Here is a 15451-nt window from a genome sequence, read left to right as displayed (position 1 = left end):
ATTAAAGGCAAGCCTGGAAGTTGAATGTTACAGACACTAGACCGTCAGAAAAGGAGGAGGATGACTGGCAACTGTTAAAATTTCTGAAATGAGTGGCTACCTTGCCACCACTGGCTATAAAAACTGGCAACAAAGAGGCTAAATTTCTTGCTTCTGTATGAAAAATATGATTAAAACTTACCTAACACTAGAGGCAAGGCTGGGCTATAAATAAAGTCCACATCACTTTCCTCCCTCACAAATACTCTGTCACTCAACTAGATATCAACTAAGCCACTTGCCTCCGTAATCCGTTTTCAATGCACAGAGTGCAGTTACTATGGTAGGTATACCAGGGTAACACTGGTTTGACTGACAGATGTTCAAGTTGGTGAAGGAATGTGTTTACCTTTATGTTGTCCTGGCATGAGATGCCTCCTGCAGATTATTTAGCACTTCATTTCTGCTTTTATAGCAAAAGCATGGCTCTTACAGAACTCACAGAACTCTTACAGACTCTTGCTACTTCCTTGGATGTCAGAAAGCAGAATTCATGTTGATGTGTAGGACAGAGACCTTACTGAATGAAGTTAATGAAGTCAAACATGACAGCAGAACATGAGGCATAAGGAGACATGAAGATGCAGTACAGAAAACAGAGAACAGTTCAAGCCTTGACTATGAGTAGCATTGTCACAGCATGTACTACTAAGCATATGCTCAGTATGGTACATAAAAGGAAGTAGAGTCTCCTTCCCCTCCTTGTAATGTGGGAAATGGGAGAAATTGGAGCAACTTCATGCTACTCTCTTTTCTGCAAATGTCAGGGAAGGTGAGGAAAGTACCATGACTCCCAGACTTTCCTTTCTCTTCATTAGCCAGAATGAAGCAATGCCTTGAAGGTATGGAATGGCATTTGAGACCCTGGTCTGATGCTTGTCAGAACAGCAATAACAGATGTTGCCTCTGACTCTGCTCCCTGTTACTGCAAGCAATCTATAAGCCATTAGTCATAAATTAAGAATTTATGATTTTCAACAAAGTCTCATTACTACTACATAGACTACTTACAGATGCTATTCCTGGGCAAAACCAACCCAAAACATTGTTCCCAAACTCTAGTTTTTCAACTCAGTAATATTATTTGCAGAGTGCAACTGAGAGTCTATGTTAATAAAACAAATACCATATTTAAATACTACATGTACTACAAGTGCTGACAAAGCAATTTTTAAAGGAGTAAGCACAATACATGTACAGTGTTTTCCTAGTGCATTCAATTTGCAAATTCAACCAGAAATCAATAACAATGGATTACAAGTTGGAAATTTATGTTTTTAACATATTCCCTGGCATATTCAGTTTAGTATGGATGGTGATGATGCTGTAAGTTTTTGTTGGTATGTAGCACATTTTGTAGCTATACTATTTAAAAATTAATAAACTAAAAGTCATTTTCAATATACAAACTTCAAACAGAATGGGTAAATAAACAGGGATGAAGTGAATCTTAAAAAGCTATGATTTCTTTAGGTTACTAATGTATTATATTGCAGTTTCCCACTTCACTAAAATAATTCACAACAGTAAACACTGAACTGGGTAAAGGCAGAACCAGCTTTTCTTTTGTTACTACGGAGAAAATTTCATACAAGCAGAATAAAGTACATAAAAACACCTGTTCATATACATGTGGATTCCTCTAGCTCAATATAACTGAATACATTCCATCACATTCTTTGCAGAATGTATTTTAACTGTTCACTTCAGAAATGTGCTAGGTGCTTCACACATTAGCTGCTGTTTATCAGATACACGTGTGGCCTCCCAGTGGATAGTGATGGGGTTACAAAAGTTACTTTTCAGGTATAAGTGGGCTTAGAAAGTAGAGCTCAACTCTGGGGCTGGACTAAACTCAGGTTGCAGAGGAAGAAAATTTTAATTGAGGACAAATTCTACTTTTCATAGCTAAATCATTCTGCTGAAACAAATCTGCTCACCCACAGAGAATTATCTGGTGTATAATTGCTTCAATACTGATTAATAAGTAACAACTGATGGAGGGACTTTGCTGACAGTTAATAACCAGCAGCTAAAGAGAGGGCCTAAGGCAGAGCCTCAGGCCTTTAATGAAGGTAGTCATTAACTGACAGAAAATGCCTTGTCTTGAGGTCATTATTATTATTATTGCATAATAATATTGATACATTTTTCAAATACCAAATAGTTTTCCAAAAACAATAGGCTGAACTGCACAGTAAGTACAGTTCTATTTTAGACAGATTTTTTTTTTAAGCAACTAACAGAACCCACTGGGGAAAAACTATTCTGAATAATTGTTCAACCTTATTTATTTTTTTCAGACTATTAATGAATGTCATCTCTAAAGTCTCATCAGACTGATCACCACACTGCAGGTGAGGGAACTTCCAGCCCAGCCCCTCAACATCTCACAGATTGCTAGAAGCACTACACTACCTCCAGTCATCTTGTCTTAAAGCCAGGTATAAAACCACAGATCCATGATGCTGGACCATAATTAACACAAGCTGCTGCACATGCAGCATGACTCCTGACCTAAGTCTGCTTATATCCCTCAGTGCACTAGCCCCTCCTGGAGAAAATATTTTCACTTATGCAGAATCAAGTAACTAGAACAGCACAAATCCCACTTCTGAGACCTATCTGTATCTTTTTGTGTAATGCTGAACCAAACAGGGTGAGGGTTTCAAAGACAAGAGAATTCAGTACTCTGAATCCCATAAACTACAGGGATGTTTATGCAGGCTCTCTGCAAGATGGAGAGCAGTCTGGAAACAGTTATCTTATTTTCCTTTAGCCAGATTATTACAGAACCTTCTCATTGACCAGGATAAAACTGCAAAGTACTGAATTAAGGTCTTTACTAGCAAGGAGCTTGTCATCTCTAATTACACCTTAGACGAAGGTGTAATTTATAATTGCAAAACAGCAGTGCAATAAAGGTTGGCCTTATTGTGTTATGACTCTTCTGATAAGATCTTTCTTAGCCCCAAGGACTTCCTCTATATCATGGCAAATTACTTGGCACTGATGACTCTACAGTAACATTTACTATAACTAAAACCAAGACATACTCAGCTGTAGAGTTCTCTTCAAAATGTAACACTCTTGGTTTCAGACAGCCAGTGGAAGTCCTGCCCTGAGCAGATGACCACACAGTGGTCAGGCCCACACGCTGACAACAATCCTGCAACACACACTGCAGTAATTTTGGAATAGAAAAGTTGCAAAACTGAAACCACACAAGATTCTTCTCCAGCACTGCCTTCCATCAGCCTTCCTCCTCCCACTCACCAACCAGATAGCCACTTTATTTCACTGCTGCTCACTCCCATCTGCTCTGCCACTGCCTGCGCTTGTTCTTCTAACACCTGCACCCACAATTCCACCTGACTCCATTCCCTTCCATGCACTTTCCTTTTTTTTTCCCCTCTTTTTTTTCTTTTTTTTTCTTAGCAGATACTCCTCCTGACAAGAGCAAAACATGTTAAAGCTGCCATATACTTATCACCACACTCCAACCACGGCAAAAGAGAAGAAAGGTAGATTAATCTCCTTGAAACATCTCTTTCCAGCAATGCATTCATTTCATCTCCACTGATATGTCCTTCTTTAGCCCTGAGCACTTACTCCTCCTACTAACTGAAAGTAAAAGAATTAGCTGAAAAAAGATGACAGGACAAGGGGAATAGGCTTCAAGTTGCATCAGGATAGATTTAGGTTGGATATCGGGAGAAATTTCTTTACAGAAAGAGTTGTTAAGCACTGGAACAGGCTCCCCAGGGAGGTGGTTGAGTCTCCATCCCTGAATGTATTTAAAAATTGCCTGGATGTGGTGCTTGGGGACATGGTTTAGTGGTGGGTCATCGGGAATAGCATTAATAGGGTTAGGACAGCGCTATACTGAATGATCTCGAAGGTCTTTTCCAACCTGAGCAATTCTGATTCTATGAAAAAGGGACTTAACCTGTGGTTTCATAGGGAAGACAGTCTCAGTGGAAAGACATACCCAATGTACTGAGTTTCCATGTCTGTCTGACAAAGAAACAATGAGAAACAAATAGAAGTACAGTTAAACATGGAGTAAAACTAAATTCTCACAGGGGAAAAATAAAGTAGCAATAGCAGGAAAAGGCCTCACGGATTGAAAGGACAGATAAAGACAATGGTGAAAAAAACACAGATTATATGACAGACTATACAGTCCAGCCAGCAGCATTTTGGATTTAAGAATTACTGACAAAGAACGTGGAAAAAACTGAACAGCTGAACTTAACCAGTTTTGAGAACAAACCTGCTTTTAATTTCATGGTTTCTTTTATTCCTCGAGAAATTTATCTACCCTTCACCATAGCAGTTTACTAAACCTAGTCAGCTGGAAGAGAAGTGAGACTTTAATCACTAGCATGCTGTCAAAATCCAAAAGGACAGTTCCCCGTTCCTTTCCCCTACCTCCGCCCAAATGCTTTGTGAACCATTATCAGGTTCAAGAAGTGCAAAACAGAAGTAAACGTATATGCAAGCTCTAATGTTTTAGATATTTGCTGTATGTCTAAACATTCCAGTATACATTGCATTCACTGAAGCAAGAAACTGCCCATGAATATGTTTCAATACAGGCGTTTGGTTAATTTCCCTGAACATTCATTTTCAGGAGCGAATACTTCTATCAAATATTTATGCTCATGGTCATGGATATGGGAGCAGTGAAAAAGGATTTGAAGGAAAACAAAAGGCTTAGAATTGCATAAGCCATGTTTTATGTAATTTCATATTCACCCAGTAGTGTGCATGAACTCATGGTATTTCAATACAAAAGACTCAAAAAGATGGATTACCTCAGCAGTTCATCTGAATGAACACAGCTTTAAAGCATTTGCCATAAGTTCATATCTTAAAAGATACTCTTTCAACAAAATTGAACAAAAATGAAAAATTATCAGATCACAAATGGACTGAAAAATAGCAAAATATACTCAATAACTCGGTGTAAATTAACATAACCTATGTGATAGGGGTACTACAAAAAACAAGAGGTAAAACTCTAAACTAACCAAACAATTATATGAGACTATCACAACCTATATAGGTTTTTCATCTTCACATCTTTACAAAGATTATCCATCATTTTGCAAAACTGTTGGCAAAGTTCTGTACAACAGTTCTACCAAGACAGTGGAGTATACATACATGTATGTTCTACATATACTGAACCACAGACTCAAGCATAACTATCAGGTCCTAATAACCACAAACTCCTAACAAATTAATATTTGGATGTTCTCTCTGGATTCCTGTTAAACCTAAAGCCTTCAGAACCATTTTGCTAAATACGAGAACAGTGGGAAGCTATGAATTATTGTCTGTAAGCCATGAGTGTGCCTCAGTCTTCAGGGTATCAAACATATTCAACCAGCAAAAGCCTGCAGGATATGAGCTCTAAATAACACAAGAAAATGAGCTAGAGAAGTAGGTTTTATCTTTCAGATTGATGGTCTTAAGGTCCAACCTCCATTTTTCATGCATTTGCTTACACTGTTGTTTAAAGATAGACTGCTTGCAGCTGTTTCTCAGATGAGTCTAGAACATTTCAAAGTGAGATAACAGGGTACTATGATGTAGGAAAAACTTGCAAGCATTACACTGTATTAGAGCACAAGGAATACAAGACCTACCTATTAGATTAAATACCACAAACATCTATTTCATTAAAGGAGAACCTCATGTACCCAGTATTTTCTAAAGCTGAAAAATATCAAGCCATTCTTAGGTTAAGATTAAATCCTTCAGCAGTTAAGAGTACATTACAATAAAAAGTATCAACTCTGACCTGGACAGAGGTCTGTTTAAGTACTAGTTGATAGGGAGCAAGATATGGCCTGATACATCTCACGCTGTTCTACTATGCCATTGAGCACTCCTGTTTATCAGTGAGTGTAGTGATAGGACAAGGGATAATTGTTCTAAACTGAAAGAGGGTAGATTTAGATCAAATATTTGGAAGAATTTTTTTTTGCTGTGAGGAGGGGAAGACACTGGAACAGGTTTTCCAGAGGATCTAGTGGGAAGTGTCCCTGCCCCTGTCAGGGAGTTGGAACTAGATGATCTTTAAGGTCCCTTCCATATGATTCTATGACTGTCATAATAGAGAGAGGCAACTAATTCCTCATTGGAAGAGCAATCCCTCTTGTAAATATAATTAATTTTTCGGTAGCAACAGTAAGAACCAGGCATCTACTTATCCCTCCTTACTTCTTTACCTTGGCACTTGAGAGACCCTTTTCTAAATTAACTCACTAAATAGAGCAATAACCTAGCTGAAAACAAGCAAGTAAACAAACAAACTACCCACAACCTGAAAAACCCAAAGGTTTTCTAGGCATGTTTCTTCCTCTCCTTTTGTTCATCCAGAGGGTAGTGTCATAGTCTTCTGGACATGATATGAAAAGCTTGTAAAGGAGTGAAAGCTGCCCAGTGTCCTACCTAGCTGTTTCAGTGACAAAAACAATACTTATTTCCTGACCATTTCAGGATGGCCTACGTGAGAGATGCCAATGCAGAGGGCTGTCCTGGGTTCAGCATTGATCATCGCAGCCTTGAGTCTGTACTAGGGCTGAAAAATTACCACATTTTCGTTTATTTTTTCTGGTCCCTTTTCAGCCAGATCATAGGACTCTACAGAGCTAAAGGCTGACACAGGAAAGCAGAGAATATTTTTGGCTCAGAGAAGGTGGGATAAGCTCCCTCTACGACAGCCCAATGCTTAGTCAAGCTATAAGTGGCTATGGAGAAGCTTCCCAACATGATCAGCCATGGAAGGTAACCTGCAGGAAGGGAACCCTCCTTATGCCCCCAAGCTACAGTACAAAGTCATAGACCATTTGCAGAAGTAAAACACCCCCTTTGCTCAGGCACATAGCTTAAATTGCCACCTAGTCCTCTGTTTCCAGAACTAGCTGTTTCGTTATTCTCACTAACTAAGGCAGGGTTTCTCTGTATGATCACCTGAAAAATCAAGACGACAGCACCGTGAAATATTGTACTAATGCTGAAAGCATTTCTCATGTGTGTTTTGGCTTGTTACACAGTTCTGAGCTTGATATTTGTAAACAAAAACAAAACTGACATGAATAAAGGATTTCTTCTCTTTTTTTTCATGGCTTAACTCCTGGAACTGTGCCATATTTGGAAACAACAGCTCTAGAAAGTTAGTACTTCCATCAACCTCTAGCTCCACAGGGAGCTGGTAGGTTGTAAAGTCCTGCTCCTGAGCAAGAGATCAGAGACAGACTTTCAGCCTCTTGAGGTAGCACACAGCACACCAAGAGATATGTCAGTACTGAAATATGATGACTGAAAACCTTGCCAGCATCACTAACTTTTTAAAATAAATAGTCCCACTAACAATGGTATCAAATAGGCTACAGGAAAAACAAGAGAAAACTTCCCAAAAAAAATCCAAGTGAAGTGAAACAGCATGTTTAAAAGCTTAAAATTTACATCAGACAACCACACCTATTAAGCTAAGCACTTACAAGAAGCATCAGACAAAAAAAAAATGTTGGCCAAATCTCAAAAAAGGTCCTGAACAGTACAGGCTATCATTAAATAAACTAGCAAATTTTAAGAATACTATTCAAGGAAACAGTTTGAGTACTTGATGTTATCATCCTTTACAAAAAGTGAGGGTTTTCAAAATTATAAGATGTATTCGATACAACATTAAAATACTTACTACAACATTAAAATACTTACTACTACTCCACTCTTGGTGACAGTTTCCCGGTACGTAAAATTGCACACTGCCCAAGCTAGGTAATATGTGGACATGAGAGGAGTCTGCGAAAAGTGATCTGTAACCCATCCATCTTCTTCAAACACAGAAGTTTCAACTGGCATGTTGGATAAAGATAAGTATGCTGCTTGATGCTTGATGCTGATTTTGAAAGTGGCCTTGTAGATGGGCTCATCAAAGCAAGGAAAAGCTTTTCTGGCATGGGTAGGAGAAAACTGCGTAACCCCAAGAAATCTGGGAAAAAAAGCAAACAAACAAAAAAATCAGTGATTATTAACTGTGCACTGCACTTGATCATGGATGAATCAAAGATATTGCTTGGCTACTGCAATTTAAGGGGAGAGGGGAAACAAACTGTACAAAACAGAGTGTTTGAACACTGCTTTAGCTTGTTCTTACTCCCTGTACTGCAGTGCAATTGATAAAAAGTAATGGTCTATAATTTTCTACAAATGTGCAAACACCACACCGACATTAAATAAATAATCCCTCACCTTGTATCAAACTTCAGGTCCTAGCAGTTTTGTTCATCAGTATAAAAGTGAGCCTATATTGGTTATACAATGCAAAACAAGTAAGCACAGTCCTCATTTCAAACCATGATTTAACAGTGAAAGAGGTGTTCACTGCACTGCACCCTGAGGCACTTTACCTTTATTTGGACATGAGAACTTACAGTCACACACTACACTAAAGAGCGCCAGTGTTTTCCACTACTGATTACTTACAGTAATGGTTGCACGTAGGTCTGAGACACACAGCAATGCTGTGACTGTGCAAGTCCAAAAAAACATTCTGAAAGATTTGTAGAACTACAGATACAAGCAAATGCTTAAAGAGGTAGAGAGGACAGTTCACCATTCTTCTACATACTCTTTGCTTTTCTGGTGTCTTTCATGGAGAACAAACCGGTAAATCAGATTATGAAAAGATCTCTGAAGGAGGAAAAACTTTTTATTCTGCCATTGGATAGAATGGGAAGGCTTTAGTTTGATATAACATCTCTTAACAGTTTTCTTTGGAACTACAGAGATTTTTAGTCTAGATAGAGAATAGTAACCTTTCTGGGGAGACATATTTACACATTTGGGAAAAATCCAAGTACAGTAATCTATTTGCAGAAACAAGAAGCTCCACTTAAAAAGTTGAATTATGGCATTTGATAGGAATATTATCAGGAAGCATTAGGACAAGAAAATTACTAGAGACAACTATATAGCTGTAAATGTAGCACATAAGCAGGCCTTTTGAGTGGTACTGATTCATGTCTTGCTTTCCAAGGTTCCATCAGTGGAAATAACCATGCAATTTTAGATACTAGGTAAATATTTATCAGAATTTTAGATATTGACTTGTTATTTCTCTGGGGAAAGTGGATGAGTGGATAGATTTGATATAATGAAAATGGTGACACCTACTATTACTATATGCATTATTCTGCAATACAGTACTCTTTAATGCAGAGGGAGGAAAATATGGGTAGCCCATAAGGAAAATAAAATATCTAATTAACTTTGAAAACTTCTTGGGTTTGATACATATTTTGGAGCATTATTTTATAAAAACTTAAAATTACTTTCCTGAAATATTACACTTAAGTCTTGTTATAGTGTATCCAGACCTGATGGAACTAGATATATATTTTCATGTGAAGTTATCACCTCTTTCCCAATCATACTGAATTTTTAAAACTTTAAAAAACATTTCACCACCCAAGCAGAAGTTTAGTCTTTTGACTAAAATAAAGGACCTTATTAGACTAGCAATTATTGAAGGAATTCAGCTTACTGCATTTTTCTTGACTTATTATAAAACATGGATTACTAAAATAATAACTCAGCATAAGGTTGCTAAATATAAGGTAAAAAGTTGGTGCCAGGTATTTCACTGTTAATCCAATAAAATTCCAGATTATTAGTGGATCTGCACTAATGCAACAAAGCCAAACCAGCCAATTAGGTGAAGAAAAACAAGTTAATTTATATGCAAAGTATTTCAAATGGATTCGATTCTGCATTCCAGACACACTCTAAACAGCTAAAGACATCAACAGGAGCTTCAAGTGAGCATGGAAAAGTGTACTGGCCTGTTATTAATAAAGCAAGAATAATGAACTTTCCTCCGCAATTAAAAATTTTAATGAGCTCAAACATGTAAACAAATGCTTAGGGAACACTGTATATATTCTGACAGTCTCTAAATAAGTAAAGTTGGCTTTTTCTTCTCCCCCCCCCTTTACTTCTCAAGAGATTTTACCAGTAGTCTCTTAATATTTGTTATGTTTTAGGCCATTGAACCAGTTTCAATTGGTGGACAGACCAGTGGAACCTGGTAGACTGCATTTTACAGACAGATATATTTGCATACACATAACTGAGCAAACACTGGGCAGCCAGTATTTCATACTAAAAATACATCAACTACCTGTAACAGTGACATTTGTAACACACACATTACTATCAAGCATCAATTTGCTTGTTGTCCCACAAAGCAAAACAAAAACTTAAAAACTGCTTCCAAAAGACTAAACCCTTAACCATGTTTAAAAACAAACAAACAAACAAACAAACAACACTGTTATATAAATCTACTTTTCTCTGTGTTAGGAGGCAAAAACAATCACAACTTCTCTAGCGAAGAGCAGGTTGAGCATTTCATTTATCTCTCCAGACACCTCTCTGAGTGAGTACTGACATTTATATCTCCAATTCCCAAAAACATCACCATAAAAAGTTGTGCTTCTGGGAATGACAGTCTTGCAGCCTGTCTTCTCAGAATACCACAGCAGTAAGTTGCAGGTGTTCTAATTCCGCTTCATCTGTTAAAGGAAGACATGTTTCCTCAACAACCTATCTATAAGATGGGAGAATGTCTATTTGTTTTGTCTCCATGATGTAAGAATTTTCTTTCCTTTTAATTTGTGCCAAGGTTTTATGTTCATTTAAAGTATGCATGCCTGTTCCTACAGTACTTTACAGTAGCTCTGTATTACATCTCTGTTAATTACTGCCACTAAACTCTGGCACATAATGCAAAGTAAGTTTGCAGTGTACCACTTGCATTTGACATTTCAATTACATTACCAAAGATTTCAGTAAGAAAATACTTCTGTGCAGCTATCAACATTTCAGGTTATGACTTTAACCGCTGAAGACAACAAAAAATGAACTAAGTTTAAGAAAAAAAATTATAAAGTGAGGGTATTAGTTCATTTGTAAAGCTTCACAGATAGTTATTCACTCTCCACATACAACAAAGTGAAAAATTAATGTTTAGATCTTTTTATAGCAACTGCTATTCCAATGATGTTGCTGTATTTTAATCAAATATAAAGATGTCAAAAAGCTACAGTCCTTCTGGAACTCCCAGAGCACAAGAGAAGCCTGTCTATCTGTCATATAAGAAGCCATCCATATTTAAGGACTACAAATGGTTATGTGTTACATTAAAAATGGGTTATTAATCAAAATGCAAATCCTTACACTGCAAACGCATACCCTGATTTTCAGTGTGTATTATTTATACTACAGTGAGTCTTTAAGCCTGTGACAGCTGAAAAGGGAAAAAAGAGTACCTCTATTAAGCACCTGAAACTATAACCACATGCTGATTAATTTCAAAACCAGCATTTTACTGAAAGAGATATAAGAGCTGAAAAGAAAAAATGACACTGATTTCAATATAACAAAGCTACATGACACAAGGTAAGGATCTCGCCAAATATGGCTATATTCAAGTGCACTAAAACCAAAGCAACTTATATTTGAAAAGTTACACAAAGAGTACTGGGAAAAACATTTTACCATGGCCTTTCACTCCATGTCTTTATGTAGCCTGAACATGAATAGGCCTTTTTCTGCTGGGTTTTTTTTTCCCTTTTTTTTTTTTTAATCATAACTGGGGCATCAGTACTGAGGTATAATAATGTAATAATGTAATAATAATGAGGTATAATAATTACAGGTGTAATACAACACCTATTTCACTGTTCAATTATTCCTATACAATGTCTAAATACACAGGAATAATAACTGGTTAAATAATTTCTTGGGTTTGTAAAGTGAGTTTGTAAAAGTGAGGTTTGTAAAGTGAATTTGTAAAGTGAGCCCCCTGTTGCCAGCAGTTCTTTGTCTTCTGATTTGTCCATTTCCATACAAGTCTTCACTAATTCCCAACTACCTCACTCACTCTTCAGAAATAAAAGGCGTTTTTATCTGCGTCATTTCCTACAACCACGCTTTTCCAAATTTGTGTTTTATTTCACTGTGGTGACAAATTGCACAAACTTAGTTTCAATCCTGCTTTCAGTTCTAATTTCAGGCTGTTTCAAATCACCAGCAATCATAGTAACAAAAATACATTTTAATACAAGAGCTGTTGATTTGAGTTAGTGAGCACCCTTTCTCTTTCTGTACAATTTACTTTTTTTTTTTTTTTTTTAATTCTTCCAATTACAAACTCTTCCCAGACCAAAGCAGTAAGAGAACAACTTCAACAGAAACTAACTCTAAATGATGGGCCATGCCAGAACTATCAATTATTACCTTTCTATTAGGAAGTCTGGTTAAAAGAGAAGACTACTTAAAAAATAAATAAATAAAAGAAACGTGTGACAGCCTGAACGTGGCCTCCCCTATGACCCTGCCCACCGTAACACGGGCCTCGACAGGCGCCCAGGAGTTACAGTAACAGCGGTAAATACAGATTAAGGCCGAATCTCGTTCCGCACGGAACAGTGAACACCGTCAAGCTTTGCCCCGTCGCTGGTGTTCATCTGCAGCCAATTCAGTTGCAGCAGGTGGCGTAAATGTATTCACGCTAAGTGAAATGCCATCCCGTTGCCTTTTTGTCAAATAATGAAATAAAAACAAAACCGCAGAGACGTTTCGCCACACACATACACCCCAATTCCCAAGTGCTGCTATTTGTAACCTGGCAAACTCTGTGACACCAGGACATATAGTAGCCAAAAACCTTCTGTTTATCAAAAAAAGTGTTTGTCAGACAGACCCGGAATCCTCACTCCCAAGAGGAACAGAATGGGCAGCATGCTTTAACTCCTGCCTCCTTTGGAGGCTCAGTCATTGCAACTGTCCATTTCCAAGCAGGCGGGAGCATCTCCTCACCCACCGGCTACAACCCGCAGCCTCAGCCGCCCGAGGCGGGGCGCTCCGCTCACCTGCCGTTGGCCTCAGATTATCCCGGCCCGGCCCTAGCCCAAAGTCGACCCGCAGCCCGGCCCGATCCAGGTAGCTCCGCCCGCCCGGCCTGCCCGCCACCCCCATCGCTCCCGCACCCCCTCAGCCGCCGCCTCCGCTTCCCCCCCACCCTCTAGCCGCTCCCCCAACTCCGGCCGGCGGGGCGGAGCGGAGAAGGGCTGGCGGCCGCCAAGAACCTCAGCAGCTCCGCCTCCCCAGCGCCAGCTTTCGGGAGCGGGCAGACAGCGGTGGAGACCCCCAGCGAAGCAGAGGTGAGGCCCAGCCTGCGCTCACCGAACAGTTGGGCGTCCCGCGGCCCTGCCGCGCGCCGTCCCCTATCCCCATCTTTCCCGCCGCGGCAGCCGGCCGGGCCCAGCACTCCGAAACCCCCAGTGCGGGGCGGGGCGGAGACCGCGGCCTCGCCGGCCTGGCGGCTCCGCGGCCCTCCGGGTACCAGCGCCGCCCGTCCTCCGTTTCCCTCTTGCCGCCGAATTTCGGCGCTAGCTGCCGCGGAGGGGCGGGGGCTGCCAACTTCGACCCGAGTTGAGTTGAGGAACGCGGCCCCTCCGCTACCTTCTCTCGCCGTAGAGGACGTAGGAGCTTCGGAAGAAGCCCAGCAGCTCGTTCTCGATGAAGCCATTATAGATGATCTTGAGGTTGTAACTTCTCTCCACCTCCAGGCTGCGGTTGAGAACGACGACGAAGACCTGGGTCTGGGGGTAGAGGAAGGAGCGGGCCACCCGCACGCCGCCAGCCAGCTTGTCCTCGGCCACGCGGACTACCTCGATATGCATGCGGTGGGCGTGCAGCACGATGTACCGGGTGGCGTTGCGCACCTCCAGCTGGACGTTCACCTCCCCACTGAAGGTGAAGTTCTCCATAAAGGCGTTGAGCATCAGGTTGTAGTGCAGCGGCCGCAGGTGCAGCGGCAGCCGGTGCCGGGCCCAGGGCGGTGGCTCCCGCCGGCGCTGCCACTCCTCCTCCTCCTCTTCCTCCTCCTTCTTTACCTTTGCCGCCTCCCCAACCTGCGTCGCCTCTTCTTCTTCGGGCCGGTCGGGGCGCTGCCCCTCTCCGGACGGCTGCTGGGCCGCTCCCGAGTGACTCCCGTTGCTGCCGGTCCCTGGCGAACCGGCGGCGGTGGCGCCGCACTCTTCGAAGCGGACGCTAAGAAGCACGGCGATCATGGTCACTGCCAGCAGCGCCAGGATGGAAACGGCAAAGCCCAGCACCAGGCGTTTGTGCACGGCGATGTGTTGCTCCGTGGTACGGGGTCTCGGCCCCGCCGCCTCGGCCCAGGGTCCCGGCGGCAGCCCCCCGCTGCCGTTCCGCAGAGCGGCCTCCTCCTCGATCATCATTGGGGTGACGGGCGGGCACTTCTGCTTCTCCTTCGGGGCCATTACGGCAGCGCCGACCCCGCTTCCCCCGGGGCCGCCACCCCCCGAGGGGTCCCTGAAGGCATGGGAGGCTGCGAGGCGGGGTGGAGGCCTCGGCCCTTTTGAGCGGGACGCGCCGCCGCGCTGTCTCTCACTTCCCGAAGAGCCGCATCAGCCCGACTGCCGGCAGCCCCGCAGGCGGGGGAACAGGACGGGACGGGGTTGGGGCAGGAGCCGATGGCGGGGGCTCCTTGCCGTCCGGTCGCGGAGGCAACTTGTGCGGCTTCTGCGGGGCACTTCAGCACCAGCGGCCGAGCGCACCTCGGTGACAAGGAGGAGATCTCTGCTGCCCCGGCCCCCCGGTCTTGCCGCCGCCCTTAGGGAGTTCTTCGCCCGCGTCCCGAGCCGGGTACGGGGTCGGGCGCCGAGCCCGGCCCCAGCAGTGCCCGAGCCATGCGAGTCCCGGCGCGGGTCAGGCGGCCCTCGAGGGGCTGCAGCGGCACCGGGACCGGTGGCACCGGACAGCGGCGCCGGGCCCGTCCTTCTTCTCCTAGCGGGGCTCGATCGCTCCGGAGAGGCACTCCTCACGGCTTCGCTCTTATTTTGTCTTTCCTGTCTCTTGCAGGTACCGAGCGCTCTCCCGGTTGGCTCGGGCAGAGGCGGCTATATATAGGCACCGGGGAGAGGCAAAGGAAGGGATGGGAAGGGAGGAGAGGCGGGCAAACCCCGCCGCCCCTCGCCTTCAGCGGCTGCTCCGTCTGCCGGCTGTGACGGCGGCGCCCCGAGGGAGCGGGCGGGGGCGGGAGGCGGGGGCGGTGCGGGGACGAGGGAGGTTTCTCTCTCTCCGGTGTGTCACAGGCGGCAGCTCCAGGGGAGGTCGCTAGGGCGGCGGCGGGAGCCTGCCCGGCTGCGGACCCTGCGAGCCGCAAGACTTCCCGGGATTGTACGCATACGAATGTGCTCTCCGCAGAAATACTGAACGCCGATACCCTGTCGTATTTCCATAGGCTTAAGAAGGAGCCACAGGCTGCTCGTTTGGAGGGCAATGAGGCTGGCACACGAAG

The 15451-nt window shown here is 42.8% G+C and overlaps 1 protein-coding gene across 1 annotated transcript in view; it reads right to left on the bottom strand.

The window, feature by feature from the left end:
• The window catches only part of TRHDE (thyrotropin releasing hormone degrading enzyme), a 193308-nt gene extending 178143 nt beyond the window's left edge, over positions 1-15165 (bottom strand). Inside the window, exons 1-2 of the mRNA XM_071767085.1 lie at positions 13588-15165; positions 7777-8050 (exon numbers count right to left, since the gene is read on the bottom strand). Coding sequence (XP_071623186.1) covers positions 7777-8050; positions 13588-14411 — 1098 coding nt within the window. The 5' untranslated portion in view covers positions 14412-15165. The remainder of the gene's footprint in view (positions 1-7776; positions 8051-13587) is intronic.
• Positions 15166-15451: the final 286 nt, after the last annotated feature.

The sequence above is a fragment of the Heliangelus exortis genome, chromosome 1 (assembly GCF_036169615.1).
Source record: "Heliangelus exortis chromosome 1, bHelExo1.hap1, whole genome shotgun sequence".
NCBI lineage: Eukaryota > Metazoa > Chordata > Aves > Apodiformes > Trochilidae > Heliangelus > Heliangelus exortis.
The sequence above is the reverse complement of the archived record's forward strand: the minus strand, read 5'-3'. Positions and strand labels throughout refer to the sequence as shown.